Consider the following 22,003-nt stretch of genomic DNA (forward strand, 5'->3'; position numbering starts at 1 on the left):
TCCACAGACATTCAAACCATCATCAGAGAATATTACAAACAACTCTATGCACATAAACTAGTAAACCTGGAAGAAATGGATAAGTTCCTGGACTCCTGTGTCCTCCCAAGCCTAAACCAGGAGGAAGCTGAAACTATGAATAGACCAATAACAAGGGCAGAAGTTGAGGCAGCAATTAAGAGCCTACCACACAAAAAAAGCCCAGGTCCAGAGGGGTTCACAGCCGAATTCTACCAGACACACAAAGAGGAGCTGGTACCATTTCTTCTGAAACTATTCCAAATAATCCAAAAAGAAGGAATCCTTCCCAAATCATTCTATGAAACCAATATCATCCTGATACCAAAACCAGGCAGAGACCTAACAAGAAAAGAAAACTTCAGGCCAATATCCATGATGAACATAGATGCAAAAATCTTCAATAAAATATTGGCAAGCCGATTGCAACAGCAAATCAAAAAACTTATTCATCATGATCAAGTAGGATTCATCCGGGGGATGCAAGGCTGGTTCAACATACGCAAGTCTATGAATGTAATTCACCACATAAACAGAACCAAAAACAAAAACCACATGATTATCTCAATTGACGCAGAGAAGCCCTTTGACAAAATTCAACAGCCCTTTATGCTAAAAACCCTCAATAAACTCGGTATCGATGGAACATATCTCAAAGTAATAAAAGCTATTTATGACAAACCAACAGCCAATATCATACGGAATGGGCAAAAACTGAAAGCATTCCCTTTGAAATCCGGCACTAGACAAGGATGCCCTCTGTCACCACTCCTATTCAATATAGTACTGGAAGTTCTAGCCAGCAATCAGGCAAGAAAAAGAAATAAAGGGTATTCAAATAGGAAAGGTGGAAGCCAAATTGTCTCTATTTGCAGATGACATGATAGTATACCTAGAAGACCCCATCGCCTCAGCCCAAAAACTCCTGAAACTGATAAACAACTTCAGCAAAGTCTCAGAATATAAAATCAATGTGCAAAAATCACAAGCCTTCCTCTACACCAATAACAGACTGAAAGAGAGCCAAATCAAGAATGAACTGCCATTCACAATTGCTACAAAAAGAATAAAATACCTTGGAATACAACTCACAAGGAACGTAAGAGACCTCTTCAAGGAAAACTACAAACCACTGCTCAATGAAATCAGAGAGGACACAAACAGATGGAGAAACATTCCATGTTCATGGTTAGGAAGAATTGATATCGTAAAAATGGCTATACTGCCCAAAGTAATTTACAGAATCAATGCTATCCCCATCAAGCTACCATTGACTTTCTTCACAGAACTGGAAAAAACAACCATGAACTTCATATGGAACCAAAAGAGAGCCCGCATAGCCAAGTCAATTCTAAGCAAAAAGAACACAGCAGGGGGCATCACACTACCGGATTTCAAACTATACTACAAGGCTACAGTAATCGAAACAGCATGGTACTGGTACCAAAACAGAGATATAGACCAATGGAACAGAACAGAGGCATCGGAGGCAACACAACATATCTACAACCATACAATCTTTGATAAACCTGACAAAAACAAGCAATGGGGAAAGGATTCCCTGTTCAACAAATGGTGCTGGGAAAACTGGCTAGCCATGTGCAGAAAGCAGAAACTGGACCCCTTCCTGACACCTTACACCAAAATTAACTCCAGATGGATTAAAGACTTAAACATAAGACCTGGCACCATAAAAACCCTAGAAGGAAATCTAAGCAAAACCATCCAGGACATAGGAGTAGGCAAGGACTTCATGAACAAAACACCAAAAGCATTGGCAACAAAAGCATTGGCAACAAAAGCCAAAATAGACAAATGGGACCTAATGAAACTCCACAGCTTCTGCACAGCAAAAGAAACAGTCTCTAGAGTGAATTGGCAACCAACAGAATGGGAAAAATTTTTGCAGTTTACCCATCTGACAAAGGGCTGATTTCCAGAATTTACAAAGAACTCAAACAGATTTACAGGAAAAAAACAAACAAGCCCATTCAAAAATGGGCAAAGGATAAGACCAGACACTTTACGAAAGAAGACATATATGAGGCCAACAATCATATGAAAAAATGCTCATCATCACTGGTCATCAGAGAGATGCAAATCAAAACCACATTGAGATACCATCTCACGCCAGTTAGAATGGCGATCATTAAAAAATCTGGAGACAACAGATGCTGGAGACGATGTGGAGAAAAAGGAACACTTATACACTGTTGGTGGGAGTGTAAATTAGTTCAACCATTGTGGAAGACAGTGTGGCGATTCCTCAAGGCATTAGAAATAGAAATTCCATTTGACCCAGCAATCCCATTACTGGGTATATTTCCAAAGGACTATAAATCGTTCTACTATAAGGACACATGCACATGAATGTTCATTGCAGCACTGTTTACAATAGCAAAGACCTGGAATCAACCCACATGCCCATTGATGATAGACTGGATTGGGAAAATGTGGCACATATACACCATGGAATATTATGCAGCAATCAGAAATGATGAGTTTGTGTCGTTTGTAGGGACATGGATGAATCTGGAGAACGTCATCCTCAGCAAACTGACACAAGAACAGAAAATGAAACACCGCATATTCTCACTCATAGGCGGGTGATGAAAAATGAGAACACATGGACACAGAGAGGGGAGTACTAAACACTGGGATCTATTGGGGGGAAAAGGGCCAGTGGGAGGGGGTGGTGGGGAGGGATAGCCTGGGGAGAAATGCCAAATGTGGGTGAAGGGGAGAAAGCAAACAAAACACACTGCCATGTGTGTACCTATGCAACTGTATTGCATGCTCTGCACATGTACCCCAAAACCTAAAATGCAATCAAAAATTAAAATTAAAATTAAAATAAATAAATAAATAAATAATTAGAATCACCTTGGGAGCTTAAAAAACTACCAAGATGCTGATTGATTTGGCCTGTGTTGGGGGCCTACACATCAGAATTTTTAAAATCTTCCCAGGCGATTTTCATGAGCAGCTTCTCTGCAGTATGACCGCTTTAAATGTAAACTGGATGGCTTGCCTGACTTGTGGTTTTTGCAAAGTACAGAATGTTTCAGAATCGGCTGTAGGTTAAGACCTCAATATCTTTTTTTTTTTTTTTTTGCTTCTGGACTGTAGGTAAAACAACTCTAACATGACTTGATGTTCTTCCAAATTACTGTGTAATTAACTATCACTGAACGAACTTCTTATAAGACTTTGCAATGGTATATTCCAATATCCTGTTCAGCCACAAACTGAGAGCCAATTTTCCAGTGTGGGGTAAACCTTGGTTCATGGAAACTGATTACTACAATCACCTGGTGGCCCAGGAAGGAAGGAACAGAGGTCACAAAACTACTCTGTTAGAGAGAACGGGAAGCTTGGAGCAGAGCTTTCCAAATTTTAATGTGGACATGAATCAGCTGGTGGTGGGCAGGGGTCTTGTTAAAACCCAGATGCTGATTCAGTGGGTCTGGGGAAGGGCCTGAGAGGCTGCAGTTTTACAAGCTCCCAGGTGGAGCCAATTCTGCTGGTCCAGGGACCACATTGGGATAGCAAAGCCTTGGAGAAATCTGGCTTACACAGCTTTTAAAAATTTGCAATGCCTAAGCCCCACCCTGGTCAAGTGAATTAGAATCTCTGGAAGTAGGGCTTGAGCATTGGTGTCTTTTCAGAGTTCTCTGACCAATTCTTATGTGTAGCCAAGACTGAGAAACCCATCTAGCAGATGAGGAAACTGAGAGTCAGGTGAAAAAGCAAAAGAGCCAGCTGCAAGTTGGTCCCCACGAAACCAGCACCCAAGCTTCTGGCCACAAAAATCTTCTTCCTCAATTCTATAGAGACATAAAGCATGAACCCAGGAGATGGAGGCTACAGTGAGCAGAGATCATGCCACACTGTACTCCAGCCTGGCTGACAGAGTGAGACTCCATCTCAAAAAAAAAAAAAAAAAAGGCTGATACCTGATTGGACATGCACTAATCCAGGAGTGTTTCCAGCTGAGTGTCCTTAGCCCTTTAAAGCCACCCCACTCTCCATATACCATTAACTACTATGGTTTTGTGACCTCCTGGGACCTCCATTCTGTATGGGCTTTCAGCTGCAGGGTGAAATTTGGGGTAGAGTTACCAGCTTTCAGTCACTGTCAGATTACTCAAATCTCAAAGGTAGACACCCTACACTTAAGAGAAGAAGACTTTTCTCCTATGCAAATTAGGGCTACAATAAGATTATTTCCTTGAGATGACTTTTCACCTTCTATTTCCAGGGACAAGGAAATAGGAAGTAAAACTTTTTTCCATAGAACCCATTAGTATCATTTTAACATATTTAAGGTCCATGCATATTTTTATTCAATAGAAGATTAAATATCAATATTATATATTATGTAATATAATATATGGCAAAATATATCAATATAAGTCTTATATTTATTATTGGGATCTGCCTAATCTTATATAAGATTTTATATACACAGCTTTAAAAAACTTGCAATTCCTAAGCCCCACCCAGATCAATTGAATGAGAATCTCTGGGAATAGGGCCTGAGCATCAGTGTTTTTTCAAAGTTCCCTGACTGATTCTTATGTGCAGTCACATAATCTTATATAAAATTAGGCAGAGCCCAGTAATAAATATTAGAGAGCTTTCAAAAATTCTAGTGTTGGCCAGGTGCAGTGGCTCAGCCTGTAATCCCAGCACTTTGGGAGGCCCAGGAGGGCAGATCAAAAGGTTAAGAGATCGAGACCATCCTGGCCAACATGGTGAAACCCTGTCTCTACTAAAAGTACAAAAATTAACTGGGTGTGGTGGCGCATGCCTATAGTCCCAGCTACTTGGGAGGCTGAAGCAGAAGAATCCCTTGAACCTGGGAGTTGGAGGTTGCAGTGAGCCAAGATAGTGTCACTGCACTCTAGCCTGGCAACAGAGACTCTGTTTCAAAAAAAAAAAAAAAAAAAATCCAGCCAGGCACGGTTGCCCAGCACTTTGGGAGGCCAAGGCGGGCAGATCATGAGATCAAGAGATTGAGACCCACCTGGCCAACATGGTGAAACCTCATCTCTACTAAAATTCAAAAAAAATTGGCTGGGCGTGGTGGCGCACACCTGTAGCCCCAGCTACTCAGGAGGCTGAGGCAGGAAAATCGATTGAGCCTGGGAGGCAGAGGTTGCAGTGAGCCGAGATCGCACCACTGCACTCTGGCCTGGTGACAGGGTGAGACTCCAGCTCAAAAAAAAATCCTAGTGTTTAGACCAAGTAATCATAATCTCTGAGACCAGGCATCAGGGTAACATCAGTACTTTTTAAAGTTTTTCTTTTTTAAAAAAAAAATTTTACTTTAAGTTCTTTTTCTTAAGTTTAAGATTTTATATGAGATCAGGCAGATCTCAATAATAAGTAAGTTTAGAGTGATAAACACTTGGCAACCTGCAGGTAATTGGCAGATGAAAGTATTTAAAAGTCAAACATATTTTTAATATTTCATCCTAACTGAAATAGGTGAAGACATTATTAATCTAATAGCAAAAAGTGGAGAAGTGGCCAGGTGCAGTGGCCCACACCTGTAATACCAGCATTTTGGGAGGCTGAGATGGGCAGATCGCTTGAGGTCAGGTTGAGATGAGCCTGGCCAACATAGCAAAACCCTGTCTCTACTAAAAATACAAAAATTAACCAGGTGTGGTAGTGTGTGCCTGTAATCCCCAGCTACTCGGGAGGCTGAGGCAGGAGAATCACTTGAACATGGGAGACAGAGGTTGCAGGCAGAGGTTATAGTGAGCCTAGATTACACTACTGCACTCTAGCCTGGGTGACAGAGTGAAACTCCATCTCAAAATATAAAATAAAAAGGTGGAGAAGTTAGGGATAAAATGTCAGCATGGGCTCTGGTTGTGTGTTTCCCTTTTCAGTTTTACCCAAAAGGGGTTTCAGAAGACTCAGGCTGACAGATTCCAGAGCATTCCTCACCTACCTGGAAAGACAGTCTATCCCTTCAAGTTAATTCCTGGGGTGCAACGTGAGCCAATCAGGAGAGCATTTCCCGTCTCTGGACTCAGACTAATTGTTAATCCACACACAATTTCAAGGCCGTTAACCAACAGAGGTTATACACTCTCCTCAAAAACTGTCTCCAAGAAATGGAAATGTGAAAGGAGAAAGCTGTAATTATTCTTTCATTGCTTCAGTGAACACAGAAAGTCTTAACAGATTGATGTTAAGGCAGGTATTCAAAACCATTTGTTTTCCTGGAGAGTGATTTCCAGTCCACTGAGGTTGCTTAAGAAGTCCAGATAAGAGCCACATTGGTTCTGTGACATCTTTGATCTGTTTGTAAGAGAAATCAAAGACACAGGAACAAGATTTTTCCCTGTCTGTTTCTGGGACAGGCTAGGATAGATCCTTCTCATCCAAAGTGTGGTCCATGGACCAGACACCTGGCACCACCAGCTTATTAAAAATGCAGAATTAGCCAGGCATGGTGGCTCACATCTGTAATCCCAGCATTTTGGGAGACTGAGGTGGGCAGATCACTTGAGGTCAGGAGTCTCCTATGTGCTTGTGATTTTTGAATGATTTAAATCAGATGTGTATTGCTTAGCATTTCCTGTTGTTGTAAGATTTAGACTTGCCACATGCTGTCACTGTCCCCAGCATGCTCCATCCATCATCTGCCAAGCTGGGAGGGGCACAACATCCCCTCACCCCATTCCCCATCCTGTAGGGGGCCTTAGCACCTTTTAAATTTCCTTTTAACCCTTTTCTGATTACTTCGAGAAGGAAGTCTCTGTTACATACTATTTTGCCTTTAAGATTTCTCACTTGCTACTCTTTTTTTTTCTGATGAGAAAAATTTTAATTAAAACAATGTAAACAAAAAGCAATAACCATAACAATAAGCTGGTTGACAAATATTGAAAACCCCAGCTATCAAAACAAGGAATCTGAAGCTAAGCTTTTACAATTAAGCCATTATTCATTCAACAACAAAAGCAGAAACATAAAGCAACTGTTTATTAAATATTGCCTCAGATTAATCATGAATTTAATAAGAGTTATTATGTTTTTTCCTTAACAAAATACAGTCTTGGGCTCAAGGCCTATAGTTGGCACTGTTATCTAGTTGAAATTTAATGGCATTCTTTGTCTTTATTGTACTACTGATCTTTATAGTTAGCAGGAAATGTGTTATCCACTTAAAGTGGTGACAGTTTCCTTTCCAAAACAAATGCATTTTACATTAATAAAATGCAAGTGACATGAAGTGATATAATAAAGACACAGGTGTATTTAGGTTTCTAAAAGTCAACTTATTTAAATAAAAACATTAGGTAAACATTTACTGTCTATGTGCAGAAGATACACACATATTTTAAATTGACGCAATATGAGAAGAACTGAAACAAACAGAAATCATCCTCAGAAGAAGGAACAGCCAGATATTGTAGCCAAAGGATGAACAGGTGATAGAAGCCCAGGCACAGACAGCTTTTTAAGAGAGGTGGTAGGAAGATGAAGATGAAGAAGGAGGGATGGAGATGGCTAGGCAGGTTGAGAGGTCAGTACTGTCATCCCTCCAATCCAATTAAAAGGCTGCAAAATTTAACTCTTTAATTCCCTACAAAAAATATTAAGATTTGGCCAGGGATGGTGGCTCATGCCTGTAACCCCAGCACTTTGGGAGGCCAAGGCAGAAGGATCACTTGAGGTCAGGAGTTCAAGACTAGCCTGAGCAACATAGTGACACCCCATCTCTACTAAAAATACAAAAATTAGCCAGGCGTTGTGGTGTGTGCCTGTAATCCCAGCTACTCGGGAGGCTGAGGTGGGAGGATCACCTGAGCCTAGGAGGTGGAGGCTGCAGTGAACTGAGATCATGACAATGCAGTCCAACCTGGGAGACAGAGTGAGATTCTGTCCAAAATAAATAAATAAATAATTTGTAATTTTGTTTTGTTTTGTTTTTTTGAGATAGAATCTCGCTCTGTGGCCAGGCTAGAGTGCAATGGTGCGATCTCTGCTCACTGCAACCTTTACCTCCCAGGATCAAGCAATTCTCCTGCCTCAGCCTTCTGAGTAGCTGGGATTACAGGCACCAACCACCACACCTGGCTAATTTTTGTATTATTAGTAGAGATGGGATTTCGCCACGTTGACCAGGCTGGTCTCGAACTCCTGACCTCGGATGATCTGCCCACCTCGGCCTCCCAAAAGCTGGGATTACAGGTGAGAGCCACTGTGCCCAGCCATAACTTGTAATTTTTATAATTAATTGTTAAGTACATATTAAGAGATTAATAACATCTCTTAAATATATAAGGAACTCAAACAACTCAAATGCATGAAAACAACTTGATTAAAAAATGGACAAAGAACCTGAATAGACATTTCTCAAAAGAAGACATACAAATGGCTAACAGATATATGAAAAAAATGCTCAATATCACTAATCATCAGGGATGTGTAATTAAAACCAAAATGAGGCCAGGCACAGTGGCTCACACCTGTAATCCCAGCACTTTGGGAGGCTGAGGCAGATGGATCACTTGAGGACAGGAGTGATCCAAAATGTTGAAACCCCATCTCTACTAAAAATCCAAACATTAGCTAGGCAGATGGTGCACACCTGTAGTCCCAGCTACTCAGGAGGCTGAGGCAGAAGAATCACTTGAACCTGGGAAAGAGAAGTTGCAGTGAGCTGAGATCACGCCGTTGTACCCCAGCCTGGACGTCGCAGCGAGACTTGGTCTCAACAAAACAAAACAAAACGAAGCTGGGCACAGTGTCTCATGAAAAGTGTAATCTCAGCATTCTGGAAGCCAAGAAGGGTGGATCACTTGAGGTCAAGAGTTCAAGACCAGCCTTGCCAATGTGGTGAAACCCTGTCTCTACTAAAAATACAAAAATTAGCCAGGCATGGTGGTACATGTCTGTAGTCCCAGCTACTCTGGATGCTGAGGTGGGAGGATCACTTCACTTGGCGGTGGTGGTTGCAGTGAGCCAAGATAGCTCCACTGCACTCTAGCCTGGGTGACAGAGTAAGATCCTGTCTGAGAAAAAAAATACACATATATTATTCATTCAAGTTTTAGTTTATTCAGATTTCCTTAGTTTCTACCTAATTTCTTTTTTCTGTTCCAGGATCCCATCTAGGATCTCACGTTTAACCATCATGTGTCCTCATCCTCCTCTGTCACGGTTTCTCAGTCTTTCCTTGTTTTTGATGACCTTAACAATTTTGAGGCATTCTGGTCAGGTATGTTGTAAGCACCCCTCTGTTGGAAGTTGTTTGATGTGATTCTTACATATATACTGGGGATATGGATTTTTGGGAAGATCACAGAGGCAAAGCACCATTTTTACCACATCATATCAAGGGTATATGCCATCAACATGATTTCTGACTGTTGATATTGACACTGATCACCTGGCTGAAGTAGTGTTTGTCAAGTTTCTTCACTGTACAGTTACTTTCCTCTCCTTTCTATGTTGTACTCATGGAACAAAGTCATGAAGCACAGTCTTCCTTTAGGATAGAATATGCACATAAATTATTTGAAATTCAGCACAGGACGTTTATAATGGAATTTTAAGTGTGGAGGTGATAACTGCATTAGGCAAAGTTTGTAATTAAATTTCATCCACTTTTTGCTCCAGGGAAAGAAAGAAAAGGATCAGAGGCTGGGTGCAGTGACTCATGTCTGTAATTCAAGCACTTGGGGAGCCCAAGCAGGCAGATCACCTGAGGTCAGGAGTTTGAGACCAGCCAACATGGTAAAACACTGTCTCTACTAAAAATCCAAAAAAAATTTAGGCAGGTGTGGTGGCAGGTACCTGTAATCCCAGCTACTCAGGAGGCTAAGGCAGGAGAATCTCATGAACCCAGGAGGTGGAGGTCTCAGTGAGCTGAGATCATGCCACTGCACTCCAGCCTATGCAAGAGTGAGATTCCATTTCAAAAAGAAAGAAAGAGAGAGAGAGAGAGAGAGAGGATCAAAACACCTCTCTCCCCTCTTTGAATGAGTAACTACAAAATTTAGTAGTTAGGACCAGCCACTTTAATCAAATCGTGAGTGAATAATGGCTGCTTGGAGCTCAGAGATGCTTTGTCTATTGGTCCATTTGTGGAAGATTCCTGCCTTTGGGCAGGGCATTGAAAAATCCTGTGTGTGAAGTCTTAAAAGTGTTCTAACCCTGGCATTTAATAGGGAGTAAATGGCTTGGGTAACTTGGATTGTCTTTTGTCTCTTGAGGATCTGATCAAAGTGTGGGATTATCCAAAAGGAGATATTTTTAAATTTAGTATTCCTTAAAAGACAGTGACGAAACAAAGGGATATTTTTGCCTGGTTTCTCCAACTGGGTTGGAGGAGAGAGAGACTGGAGGCCACTGAGTTACTCCAAGCATAAGGGGATAAGGGTCTCAGGGAGTATGGTGGCCATGAAAATAAAAAGCAGTAATTTCATGTTAGAATTTAGTGACTAATGAAATATGAGGGAAGGGAGGAAGACATGGTATTTCTTTTCTGAAACTTTGTTGAATGAAAGAACATGATTCCTAGAATATAGGAACAGAAAGAGTGCTAGTAGATGTGAAGTTTAGTAGCACGTATCTACTCAGAAATGTTTATCAGAACATTGAGAAAAAAGGGTTGGCTCACACAAGCTAAGGGTATAGCTTTTGATTTATCTATAAAAGGCAGAAGGAATTGACGGATTCTTCAAGAACGTAATATATGTAGAGAAGAACTGAAGGCTACAGTGGAAGTATGTGATGCTTGATGAAGAGCAGAGATGCCTTCCACAGCAACTCAAAAACCAGAGAATGGTGGGATAAAGGATGAATAGGTTTTCTTGTTTGAAGGCCAAATACAAGCCTGTTTTTGTTTTCTTTTGGTTTATATTTTGAGACAGGGTCTTACTCTGTGGTTCAGACTGGAAGGCAATAACTCAATCATGGCTTACTGCAGCCTCGACCTCCCAGGCTCAAGCAATCCTCCCTCAGCCTCCTGAGTAACTGAGACCACAGGTATGTGCCACCTTGCTAATTTTTAAATTTTTATTTATTTATTTATTAAGAGGCAGAGTCCCTCTATGTTGCCCAAGCTGGTCTTGAACTCCTGGGCTCAAGCAATCGTCCTACTCTGGCCTCCCAAAGTTTTGGGATTTAGAGCCCAGAACCACTGCACCAGGCCCAAGCCCATTTTTTAAAAAAATATATACATTTTAATTTCTTTATAAAAATAGAGATGAGGTCTCACTACATTGCCCAGGTTGGTCTCAAACTCCTGGGCTCAAGTGATTCACCCAGCACTTTGGCCTCCCAAAGTGCTGGGATTATAGGCGTTAGCCACTGCTCCTGGGCCAAGGCTGGTTTTAATGACTGATTCAGGTTTAGGGGGATAGAAAGGTGGCCGACTCATAGAAACTCTAGAAGGGCATGATTAGCAGAGTTCATTGGCATTGAGAAGAAACTGGAAGCTTAAGCAGGAGCAGCCTGTGGTGTTCAGGTACTACTATGCTTCCAGTGTAGTCATTACAAAGTTCCTATCAGAGTTTTCTATTGGAATTTAAATGGGGAAGGGGAAGGGAGAGGGTCAGGGACTGTGTATTTAACTCACTTCTTGCTGTGCCAAAGCGTCCTGGTCACATGAACACCTGCCACTGTTTGAAATCTGATACAGCTGGGCTGATAATTTATTAAGAGTAGCAGAGAAAGACATGTAGGGTATGTTCTAGAAAAAAATGTTCTTAAATCTCCTTTAATATGTTTACTATTGAAACTAGATAGGTGTCCATGCTTGTCTTTTAAATAATGAAGTTTGTTTGATTTTGTAAAAATAACTGCAATAATCTTTTAGGACTTAGATGCCTAAATGTTTTGTCTTAAAACTCAAGTATTGTTAATCCTTATTCTAAACTCTTCATCTGTTCATTTTTGAAAACCAAAATCCTCAATGGCTTAGAAGGCCTTCCTCAATTTACCCCCTCCTCTCACCCTCCATTTCCATTACCTCTCTAACTTGACCACCCACAACTCTCACCTTTACTCTTTGTTTCTCTTCTTTTCTTTCTTTTTTTTTTTTTTTTTTTTTGAGACAGTGTCTTGTTCTGTTGCTCAGGCTAAAGTCCAGTGGCTTTAGCTCACTGCAGCCTCATAATTTTGGGCTCAAGTGATCCTCCTGCCTCAGTTTCCTCAGTAGCTAGGACTACCGGTGCTCACCAGCATGCCCGGCTAATTTTATCTTCAGACTCTTCTATCCAGCCCAGTGGCCCCCTTGCTGTTCTGTAAGGATGCCTGGCACACCCTCAACTCAGGGCCTTTGTGCCTGCTGTTCTGCTCAGAGGGTCTTCCTCCCAGCTCCCACTGTGGCCATTTCACTTTTGAGAGGCTGTTGGTCAAATACCATCTTTTCAAAAAGACTTTCTCTGACTGTACTATTTAAATGGTGACCCAGCCGGGCACGGTGTCTCATGCCTGTAATCCCAGCACTTTGGGAGGCCAAGGCAGGTGAATCACCTGAGGTCAGGAGTTCGAGACCAGCCTGGCCAACATGGTGAAACCCCAGCTCTACTAAAAATACAAAAATTAGCAGGCATGGTGGCACGCACCTGTAATCCCAGATACCTGGGAGGCTGAGGAAGGGAAATCGCTTGAACCTGGGAGCCCAAAGTTGCGGTGAGCCAAGATCATGTCTCTGCACTCCAGCCTGAATGACAGAGTAAGTAAGACTCCATCTCAAAGAAAAGAACCAGGATTTAGGAACAGAGAAGCCCATGCATCATCTAATTTATCCCTAGCAGCCCTTTAACCAATGTGGAAACTAAGGCAGGGGAAATGAGCGACTGGTTTCAGATTACCACTGACACACGGTATTGGAGAATTGAAACCCTGATCAGAACACTGACCTTGTTGACTCTGGGCTGTCACAGCTGGCCACCAGAGTCTTATTTGCATGAGAGGCCCCCCTCTCCCCAGGGAGAAAGAGGTAGGGGGTGCTCATAATAGATGCTGAGGTTTAAAGAAAAGGAGGAAATAAAAGAGGAGACTGATCAGGGCACCTTGGAAGTAATTTTTAACTCTTGTCAAAGGTTGCTGAGAAACTCATCTACCAAAATTGCCTTCCATTTGGGACAGAAAAATGATGCCTCTTTGCAGCTGTGGGAGAAGCTGTGGGTAGGAGGTGGTTGGGATTGCAGGCTCACATGGCCAGACTCCAGGGAACCCTTTCCCCCTAACCACTTCAGCTTCAGCACTACCAGGCTCTCCCCACACTCCCACGCAGCCCTCACTCCAGCAGGACCATTACCTGCTGTTTCCTGAGCACAGCAAGCTCTTTGAGGCCTTTGTCCAAGGCACGGGCTGTTCCCTCTACTGCAGGACAGGGAGCAGGGTTCCTCCCAAACCTTTACCTGCTGGCAACACCTCCTTCGCCTTTAACACTTCGCTCTAAAATTAGCTTCGTTGTGAAGTCTTCCCCCCTCCCAGGCAGTATTAGTCACCTTTCTGTGTTTCCAAAATGTTCTGTTGAGACGTGTATTATGGACTTCACTATCCCTGTTTTTCAGGCAGGGAAAATCTGAGTCTATTGGCAACTGAACTTGGAGAAAAAGTTGTAGGACTGGCAGTGAGCCCTAGAAAATTCTGTATCATAGGAGCCAGATGGGGCAAGAGAGTTCCTGATGAACTCTCAGAAACCCCTGCAGACCTGACCTGGTGAGGACAGGGGATCCAGGAAAGATGGCAGTGAAAGCAGAAGGGAAGGCACATTTGAGAGGCTACGTGGGTCATTTAACTCTACTTCTAAAACTTTTTCCTACTGAGATTCACAAATTAAAATTCTTTTTTTTTCTTTTTGAGATGGAGTTTCACTCTTGTTGCCCAGGCTGCAGTGCAATGGTGTAATCTCAGCTCACTGCAGCCTCCATATCCCGGATTCAAAAAATTCTCCTGCCTCAGCCTCCCGAGTAGCTGGGACTACAGGCACATGCCACTACGCCCGGCTAAGTTTTTGTGTTTTAGTAGAGACAGGGTTTCACCATGTTGCCCAGGGTGGTCTCAAACTCCTGAACTCAGGCAATCCAACCACCTCAGTCTCCCAAAGTGCTAGGATTACAGGTGTAAGCCACCGCGCCTGGTCTAAAATTATTATTTGATTAGTCTTTTCTCTGGAACAAGTAAGAGGGACCGTGGCCATGAATAACTGACTCCATTTGTCTGCTTTACTTATGAAAATCCTCAGTGTGGCACCACCAGCGTACCCTGAATTGGTCTTGTGTGTCTGCACATGACACTATGTGAACCAAGCTAAAGAGAACAATTCCCTGCCTACAGCTTCACTGGGTTCCTATTAAGGTTGCATCAACAGCAACTCCCATTTTTGTAGCACTTTACAATTCACAAACTACCTACTGTTTCAGTTGAATTTTCACACTGCAGGGCCCAGGGGAGAAATTCCCCTCTGCCCTCTAAAGGTTAGCTGAAAGTCACTGACAAGAGGCAAATTAATAGGAGAAAAGGCACACAAATGTATCTGATCACAGTTGTATGTGACATGGGAGGCTTCAGGATGAAGACTCAAAGCTACAGGGGACGCTATCCATTGTTATGATCAGGTTCAAAGTAGTGCGCAGTGTAGAAACGTGATTGGACAAAAAGGGATGATCTAATGCTCATCGACTGGGGAAACTGAGCCAGGCCTCTCTAGATTCTTCTTGGCCTCTCCGTGCAGCATTCCTTCCTTCTGGTATGGGGCAGGGCCCTCTCTGGAATGAGGATCTAATGACCTACCATTAAATAAGACAGGTCAGATAATTTATTTAAGGCCAGTTTTTACACAAGAAAGCCTGGTGCGGGTAGGGAGGTAGGGTTAGAGTAATGTTTTTAGGTGTTATGGCAGGCTTTGGGAGAAAGGGGTTCTGGTTTCTATGATCTGTCTTGGAGAGGAGAGCTTCTAGTTTCTTTTTTGTTGTTGGTGTTAAGACAAGTCTCACTCTGTTGCCCAGGCTGGAGTGTAGTGGCACAATCTCAGCTCACCGCAACCTCTGCCTCTCTGATTCAAGCGATTCTTGTGTCTCAGCCTCCTGAGTAGCTGTGATTACAGGCATGTGCCACCATGCCCACCTAATTTTTGTATTTTTAATAGAGACGGGGTTTCATCATGTTAGCCAGGCTGGTCTCAAGCTCCCAACCTCAAGTGATCCATCAGCCTTGGTCTCCAAAGTGCATGCATGAGCCACCATGCCTGGCCAGAGATTCTAGTTTCTATTGCTAGCCTCGTGGGAGAATAAGGCACCAGGGACAGAACAGGATAAGATCAGAGAAAAACTTTTGCTTCTGAGGCCTTCATTTTGGGGTAAACTCTTCTGAGATCTAACAACACAACATCAGAATAATGCTACTGTACAACCATGTGATAGATGAGGATATTGAGGCTCAGAGAAGTAAGGTGTCTAGCCTGGCAAGCACCCTGACAGGAAGTAGGAAGTAGCAGAGCCAAGACTTCACCTATGCTTCACCAATTTTAAGTCCAGTACTTACCTAAGAACTTCCAACAGATGCTCCCCTGAGGCAAGACTGGTTTCCAGGATTCACTCTTCTACAAGCCTGAGAAAATTCTAATTGCTTGACCTTCAGAACTCAGGAAGACCTTTATTGACTGTGGTTTGTGTCCTGGCCAAAAAAAGCATTATTACAGGGGCAGTTTGGAGCATGCCCTAACCAAACCAGGAAGACCTCCATCACAGGTTGATAAATAACCCTGCTTCCATGAAGGTGAGATGATTCCAAAGAAAATAAACACATAGCAAATTGCTCCTTGTAGTAGGAAAGTTCCAGTGTATGGGCATAAGAAGAAGTGTTTCCTAAGGAAGGAAGAAAATGGTGTTGGGAGATAGGAATAGAAGGTATTATGAAAAATAACTAATAAGAAACATGGAAGGCACAACAATCAGGATGAAATCATTTGCAAAAAGAAAAAGTCGAATGTGGTCCAAGGGAAAGGCTGTTCAATTCAGAAATAAATGTTTATTTAACAATACAAAGGTAAAAATGAAGAAATTTGTGATTCTGAAATGAATTAATGTGCATTGAATCCCATGGGGCGATTATGCCATGGGAGACACCAGTGACAAGAGAGGAAAGTGGTCATTATAGCCAAGTTTATTAATTCTTGCTATGTGCCCTGTGCTTTCCTGTGACTTTAAAGATATAATCCCATTAAATGTGCACAATGACACTCTTAGCATTTTGCAAATTGTACAAATGAGAAGCTAGGGCACAGACAATTTAAGTATCTTTTGCAAGGTCACTTAGCTATTTGGTGATGAAGGTAGGATTTGAACCCAAGGCTCTTGAGCTGAAAATCTTTAACCCTATCTTTTATCACTTCATGGAGAGTTGCCTGCTTCAATGACTTAAAGTTTACATCTTTAGTATTCAGATTGCTGCTTAAATCCAATGAATTCTACAGTGATCCTAGCAAATGTACATGGAGTTGGGGCGAGGGTGTACGGGAGGATTCTCTGGATGAGAAGTGACAGAAACACAACTTAAACTTTAGCTTATGCTTAAGCTAAAAGGGAATTTTTGTTTTATTTTTTGAGATCAGGGTCTCACTATATTGCCCAGGTTGGTCTCAAACTCTTAAGTTCAAGAGATCCTCCCACCCTGGCCTCCCATGTAGCTGGGATTACAGGCATGAACCACTGCACCCACCTTAAAAGGAAGATTGTTGGTAGCAGGCTGAGGTGGCTTCCAGAATGAAGGGTGAATTTGACAGCTAAGCCTTGGGAGGTCAGGAAACAGAGAGTCTCTGAGGTTTTAGCTCCTGGAATCAGGAATTTGAAAGCTCTCAAGACCCTCCACTTCTCACCCTGTTTCTCTCCTTGGGTGGACTTCTTCTATTGCAGGAGGGTTCCTTCATGGGGTAAAGGATGGCCTCTGATAGCTCTGGACTTCCAGCCAAGCAAGCAACTCCACAGAGGGCGGGGGTGGGGGTGGAGGGGAGGTGGGGGGAAGCCCTCTTCTTTTCCAGCTTCGTTTCCTCTTTTTCCCAAGTAAAACCTTTCCGAGGGAAGAACCATGCTTGGTCCATCTTGGGTCATGTGCCCAACCACGGGCCAATCACTGTGGTTCTGGGGACAAGGTTCTATGATGTCACCCTCCCCACACACTAGGGTCACATGCAGTTTTAATGGAGCCTTTCCCAGAGGAAGCTGCTATTCTGAATAGTCAAAATTATAAGTGTCCATGAGAAATTGGACTACCAGCAAGAAAATTACAAATATCAGAAGAGATGCAAAAAGAGGCAAGATCAAACAGTTTGGTAGAGGAACAAAATGCTCAGTAGACTTTGGAAACTCTATGTCATGAAAACAGGATTTGGGCATGAGGAAAGGAGATTTATTTAACAATGTAGGGGGTATAAAAAGCCATATAAGAGATGAATTAGGATGCCAGCTCTGAAACCTCTAAGTAGTTCTATTATGAAGGGAGATGTGTTCTTGGAAAGTTTACTAATACAGGGTTCATGCTCCTGGTTTGTGCCTAGTAAATATTAATTCATTTTGATAGCAGGTTTTATTAAGAATTATTGCTTACACCACTTACATATTTATAACATTTTTAGCAGAGTAATTTTCATATGTAAAGCTCTGCATAAATGCAAATGACAATAACGACAGTGTTGTTGGGCTTATATTTACTCTTTCAGACATGCATCTATTCATTCATCTCTTGTCTGCTAACTGAGTAGATACTCTATTCCAGGCACTCTGTTGGACATTCCTGGCTTCTGCCCTCAAGAGTATCTTAGTTTGCTCAGGCTGCTGTCCTGAAATACCATGGATTTGGTGTTTTAAACAATAGACATTTATTTCTCACAGGCCTGGAGTCTGGGAAGTCTAAGATCCAGGTGCTAGCAAATTCAGTGTCTGATCCTATCACGGGGATACCATACTTGATATGGTTTGGCCCTGTGTCCCCACCCCAACCTTATCTTGAATTGTAATCCCCACGTGTCAAGGGAAAGACCTGTAATTTTCATGTGTCGAGGGAGGGAGGTGATTGAATAATGGTGGTGTTTCCTCCATGCTGTTCTCATGGCAATGAGTGAGTTCCCATCAGATCTGATGGTTGTATAAGGGGCTCCTCCCACTTCACACACAGGCTCTCTCTCCTTCTGCCTTGTGAAGAAGGTGCCTGCTTCCCCTTCTGCCATAATTGTAAGTTTCTTGATGCCTCCCCAGCCATGCAGAACTGTGAGTCAATTAAACCTCTTTCCTTTATAAATTATCCAGTCTCATCGGTGCGGGGGTCAGGGGACAGTGGCTCACACCTGTAATCCCAGCACTCTAGGAGAGGGAGACAGGCAAATCAACTTGAGGCCAGGAGTTCAAGACCAGCTTGGTCAACATGGTGAAACCCCATCTCTACTAAAAATACAAAAACTTATCCAGGCATGGTGGTACATACCTGTAATCCCAGCTACTCGGGAGGCTGAGGCATGAGAATTGCTTGAGCCTGGCAGGCAGAGGTTAAAGTGAGCTGAGATTGTACGACTGTACTCCAGCCTGGGCAATAGAGGAAAAACAAAATTTTATTTTATTCATTTATTAAAAATAAATAAATTATCCAGTCTCAGGTTTTTCTTTATAGCAGAGTGAAAATGGCCTAATATAACCCTCATGACCTAATTACCTCCCAAAGGCCTCACCTCCAAATACCATTACATTGGAGATTAGGACTTCATCATATGAATTTTGAGAGGATACAAACATTCAGTCCAGAGCAAGGTACTTAGAGTACAGTGAGGGAGACAGAGCTATGAACATATTATGTCCAGATAGGTCTAGAGTAGTGCACTGCCCAGATCACCACTTTGGGATGAGACACTCTTCCTCCCTATGCAGACTTGCCCATTAAAGACTCACAAATGAGTCCATCCACAGGTATTGCCCTTGGCTGAAGGGAGCTGCCTTCCCCAAGGTTACTGCCCCTTCCTGGGATTGGGGCAGTCTGCATCCAATGACTGGCCAATGACTGGTCATTGAGGGAATACAAAGGCCAGTCTCCTTGCCTCAGCTGGAATAAACACTGAAGGACTACCCTGTCAGCTGAGGCCTCTGCTGTAATTTCACTACAGGTCAACTCTTCCTTTACCCATTTCTGTTTCTCTCACTCCCTTATAGATGTTGTTCCTGTGAACGCACTCTAAAAAAAACCATCTGGATATAAATCCCCATCTCTGAGTCCATTTTACAGGGAACCCCACCTAAGACATAGTGCAGCTTAGAAAATTCTTATTAGGAAAAGCCATCCTATTCACAGGTTGCCAGAACCTACTTTCCCAATAGAAAACACTAGTTACCTTGGAAGAAGTCTTTGGAGAAGAATCACCAGGATGGCCTCTTTACATTGTAGAAATGTAGGGAAGAAGGCACCCATTGCCCTGTAGAAACAGAGAACAGAGTATTTGTAGTGTGAGAAAACCTGGTCCTTTCAATTGTCGCAGTATTCAAAGCTGGTCTGTTGAGAATGTGGATAATTTTGCATAAAGGACCAGAAGCTTCCTGGGAGGGGAAGAATGGAGACCTGGAACCCTCTCTCTTTGAGGTTTATATAACTCCTCTGATAAATGGGACAGTCTCAAATGAAGTCCCCTGGTGAGAAAAGAGAAAAAGTCTCCAGAGAGGAACTCACTAGGAGCAAAGGGGAAGTCCCTGGGAAGCCCCCTCATGTCCCAGTCACCCTGGTGTGAAAAGTGGGCTTTGGAAAAAAGAATGATCATAAGATTGCAAGTTAAAGGGACCAAGAGGGAAAGATTTCTAACAGGACAACACTGAGGCCACGGGATTATCTTCCCTCTGAGGACCTCTTGGCCAGTGAGGAATATTAACTTGCAAGACTCTCATCTCAGAGACAAGCACATACTGGATTCCAAAACCGACTTTTAACATGAGCACTGTAGAGTAGTAACAGAATCAACCACAGTGGAAAATAAGGGCCTCCTGGAAACTGGTGAGAATTCCCAGTTCTATTTCTCAAATGTGAGCTACAGGAGTTTCTACAAAGTGGCGAAGGGAGGTTGTTACCAATTTATTTAACCCTCAAAAGGAATGTAGTTTTATTTGTACTTTACTCTGGTGAAGGGGATCATTGGTTACAAGTAATTCTGAAACAAAGTGAATAGTACATTAGGAAGAGGAATGGCTGGGCACAGTGGCTCATGCCTATTATCCTAGCAATTTAGAAGGCTGAGGGAGGAGGACTGCTTGAGGCTAGGACTTTAAGATCAGACTAGGCAACAGAGCAAGACCATGTCTCTAAAAAATATTTTTATAAAAATTAGTTGGGTGTAATGGTGCACACCTATGGTCCCAGCTACTCAGAAGGCTGAGGCGGGAGGATTGCTTGAGCCCAGGAGTTGAAGGCTGCAATGAGCTGTACTTGGGCCACTGCACTCCAGCCTCAGCAACATGGTGAGAGCCTTTCTCAAAAAAAAAAAAAGGAGAGGCATGACTATTGTCAAGGAGGAAATCTTCCCAGAGAATATGAACCAAGCTAAGTCCTAAAGGCTTAAGAGGAGTCCCCGGCGGAGGGGATGAGGTGTGGCCATTCATCAGATGGGCATCCTAGACTTTCCAGGACCAAAGCACAGAGGTGAGAAGAAACACTGTCTCCTGTAAATAATCTACATGGGGCCAGGTGTGGTGGCTCAGGCCTGTAATCCCAGCACTTTGGGATGCCGATTATGAGGTCAGGAGATCAAGACCATCCTGGCCAACATGGTGAAATCCTGTCTCTACTAAAAAAAAATACAAAAATTAGGTGGGTGTGGTGGCACATGCCTGTAATCCCAGCTACACAGGAGGCTGAGGCAGGAGAATCGTTTGAATCAGAGAGTCAGAGGTTGCAGCGAGCCGAGATTGAGCCACTACACTCCAGCCTGGTGACAGAGCGAGACTCCATCTCAAAAAAAAGAAAATCTACATGGATCAAGAGGCATTGCAGGCAGGATGAGATCATGGAAGGCCCTGGCAACCGCGATCAGATGTGTAAACTTGATTTCCTTGACGATGGAGTCCAAGGCCTGAAGGATAAGTAAGGGAATGAATTAAAAAAAAATTTTTTTTAATAAAGAAAAGAAAAAAAATTATAAATAAACAAATAAAAGATAAGTAAGGGAATGAAGAAGGCCCCGCTGGGATTGAGGCAAATCTGTCAAACTGTCTGTTCCCAACGAAAGGAAGGAACTGTCCCCAGGCTTCTGCCAGTTGTTGCCATGGAGGTGGGCAGGCCTGGAGTTAGCAAATCTTCAAAGTTGTCGAGAAAAGCTGGAATTCCCAATATTTATAAGACAGACCCAGATTTTCTAAGTTGGCAGTTATTCCAAATTAAAAACAAACAAACAAAACACTGTGGGGACTAAACAAAACACCTTTAGATGCAGTCAGGGCCTCCAGTTCACCACCTCTGCCGGACTGAAGGGAGCACTCAGACAGAGAAGTGGACAGATTTGCATTTCAAAAGTCACTCTTGGGCAGTATGAGTAGAGAGAGTAAGAGGCTAGCGACAGGCAGACTGGTTAATTCAACAACAGACTTTTTGAGACCTCTGTATGTGACAAGAGCTGGAGTCACAATAGTGAGGTTTTGGAACCTCAAGCCTGGTGTGGGAGACCAGCTTAATGAGCAGTCCCACAAATGTGTGATCACGTACTATGCGTATACTCCGGGGAAGAAAAGAGGAAGGCCCAAATTGTGGGGGAATATGGAAAAGAACAAATGAAAGAGCTATTTGGGAAGTTTGGCAATGACTTAGATGGGGGAGAAAAGAAAGGGCATTTCAAGGTCTTACGCAGGTGAGTGGGTAGATGCTGTTGAGGAAAGAAGCAGAAAAAACACCATGGGGAAACCCTGTCACTATTGAGAGTTACATAAACCAAGGAAAATGTGGTTTAAACAGATGATGGAAAGGAATCAGTGAAGTCCTA

The 22,003-nt window shown here is 42.8% G+C and overlaps 1 protein-coding gene across 6 annotated transcripts in view; it reads right to left on the reverse strand.

Moving 5' to 3' along the window:
• Nucleotides 1-22,003, reverse strand: part of LOC118148341 (uncharacterized) — a 111,353-nt gene that overhangs the window by 38,836 nt on the left and 50,514 nt on the right. For 2 of the 6 annotated variants that reach the window (XR_013528175.1, XR_013528176.1), the window contains 3 exons: nt 19,379-19,459; nt 18,484-18,581; nt 15,550-15,681 (listed from right to left, as the gene is read on the reverse strand). Coding sequence is in view for 1 of the 6 variants with exons in the window: in XM_078353428.1 (XP_078209554.1) it covers nt 18,484-18,581; nt 19,379-19,459 (179 nt within the window). In the remaining 5 variants the exon portion in view is untranslated. The other 4 variants (XR_013528177.1, XM_078353428.1, XR_013528178.1 and 1 more) reach the window with 3 other exon arrangements.

The sequence above is a fragment of the Callithrix jacchus genome, chromosome 16 (genome assembly GCF_049354715.1).
Source record: "Callithrix jacchus isolate 240 chromosome 16, calJac240_pri, whole genome shotgun sequence".
NCBI lineage: Eukaryota > Metazoa > Chordata > Mammalia > Primates > Cebidae > Callithrix > Callithrix jacchus.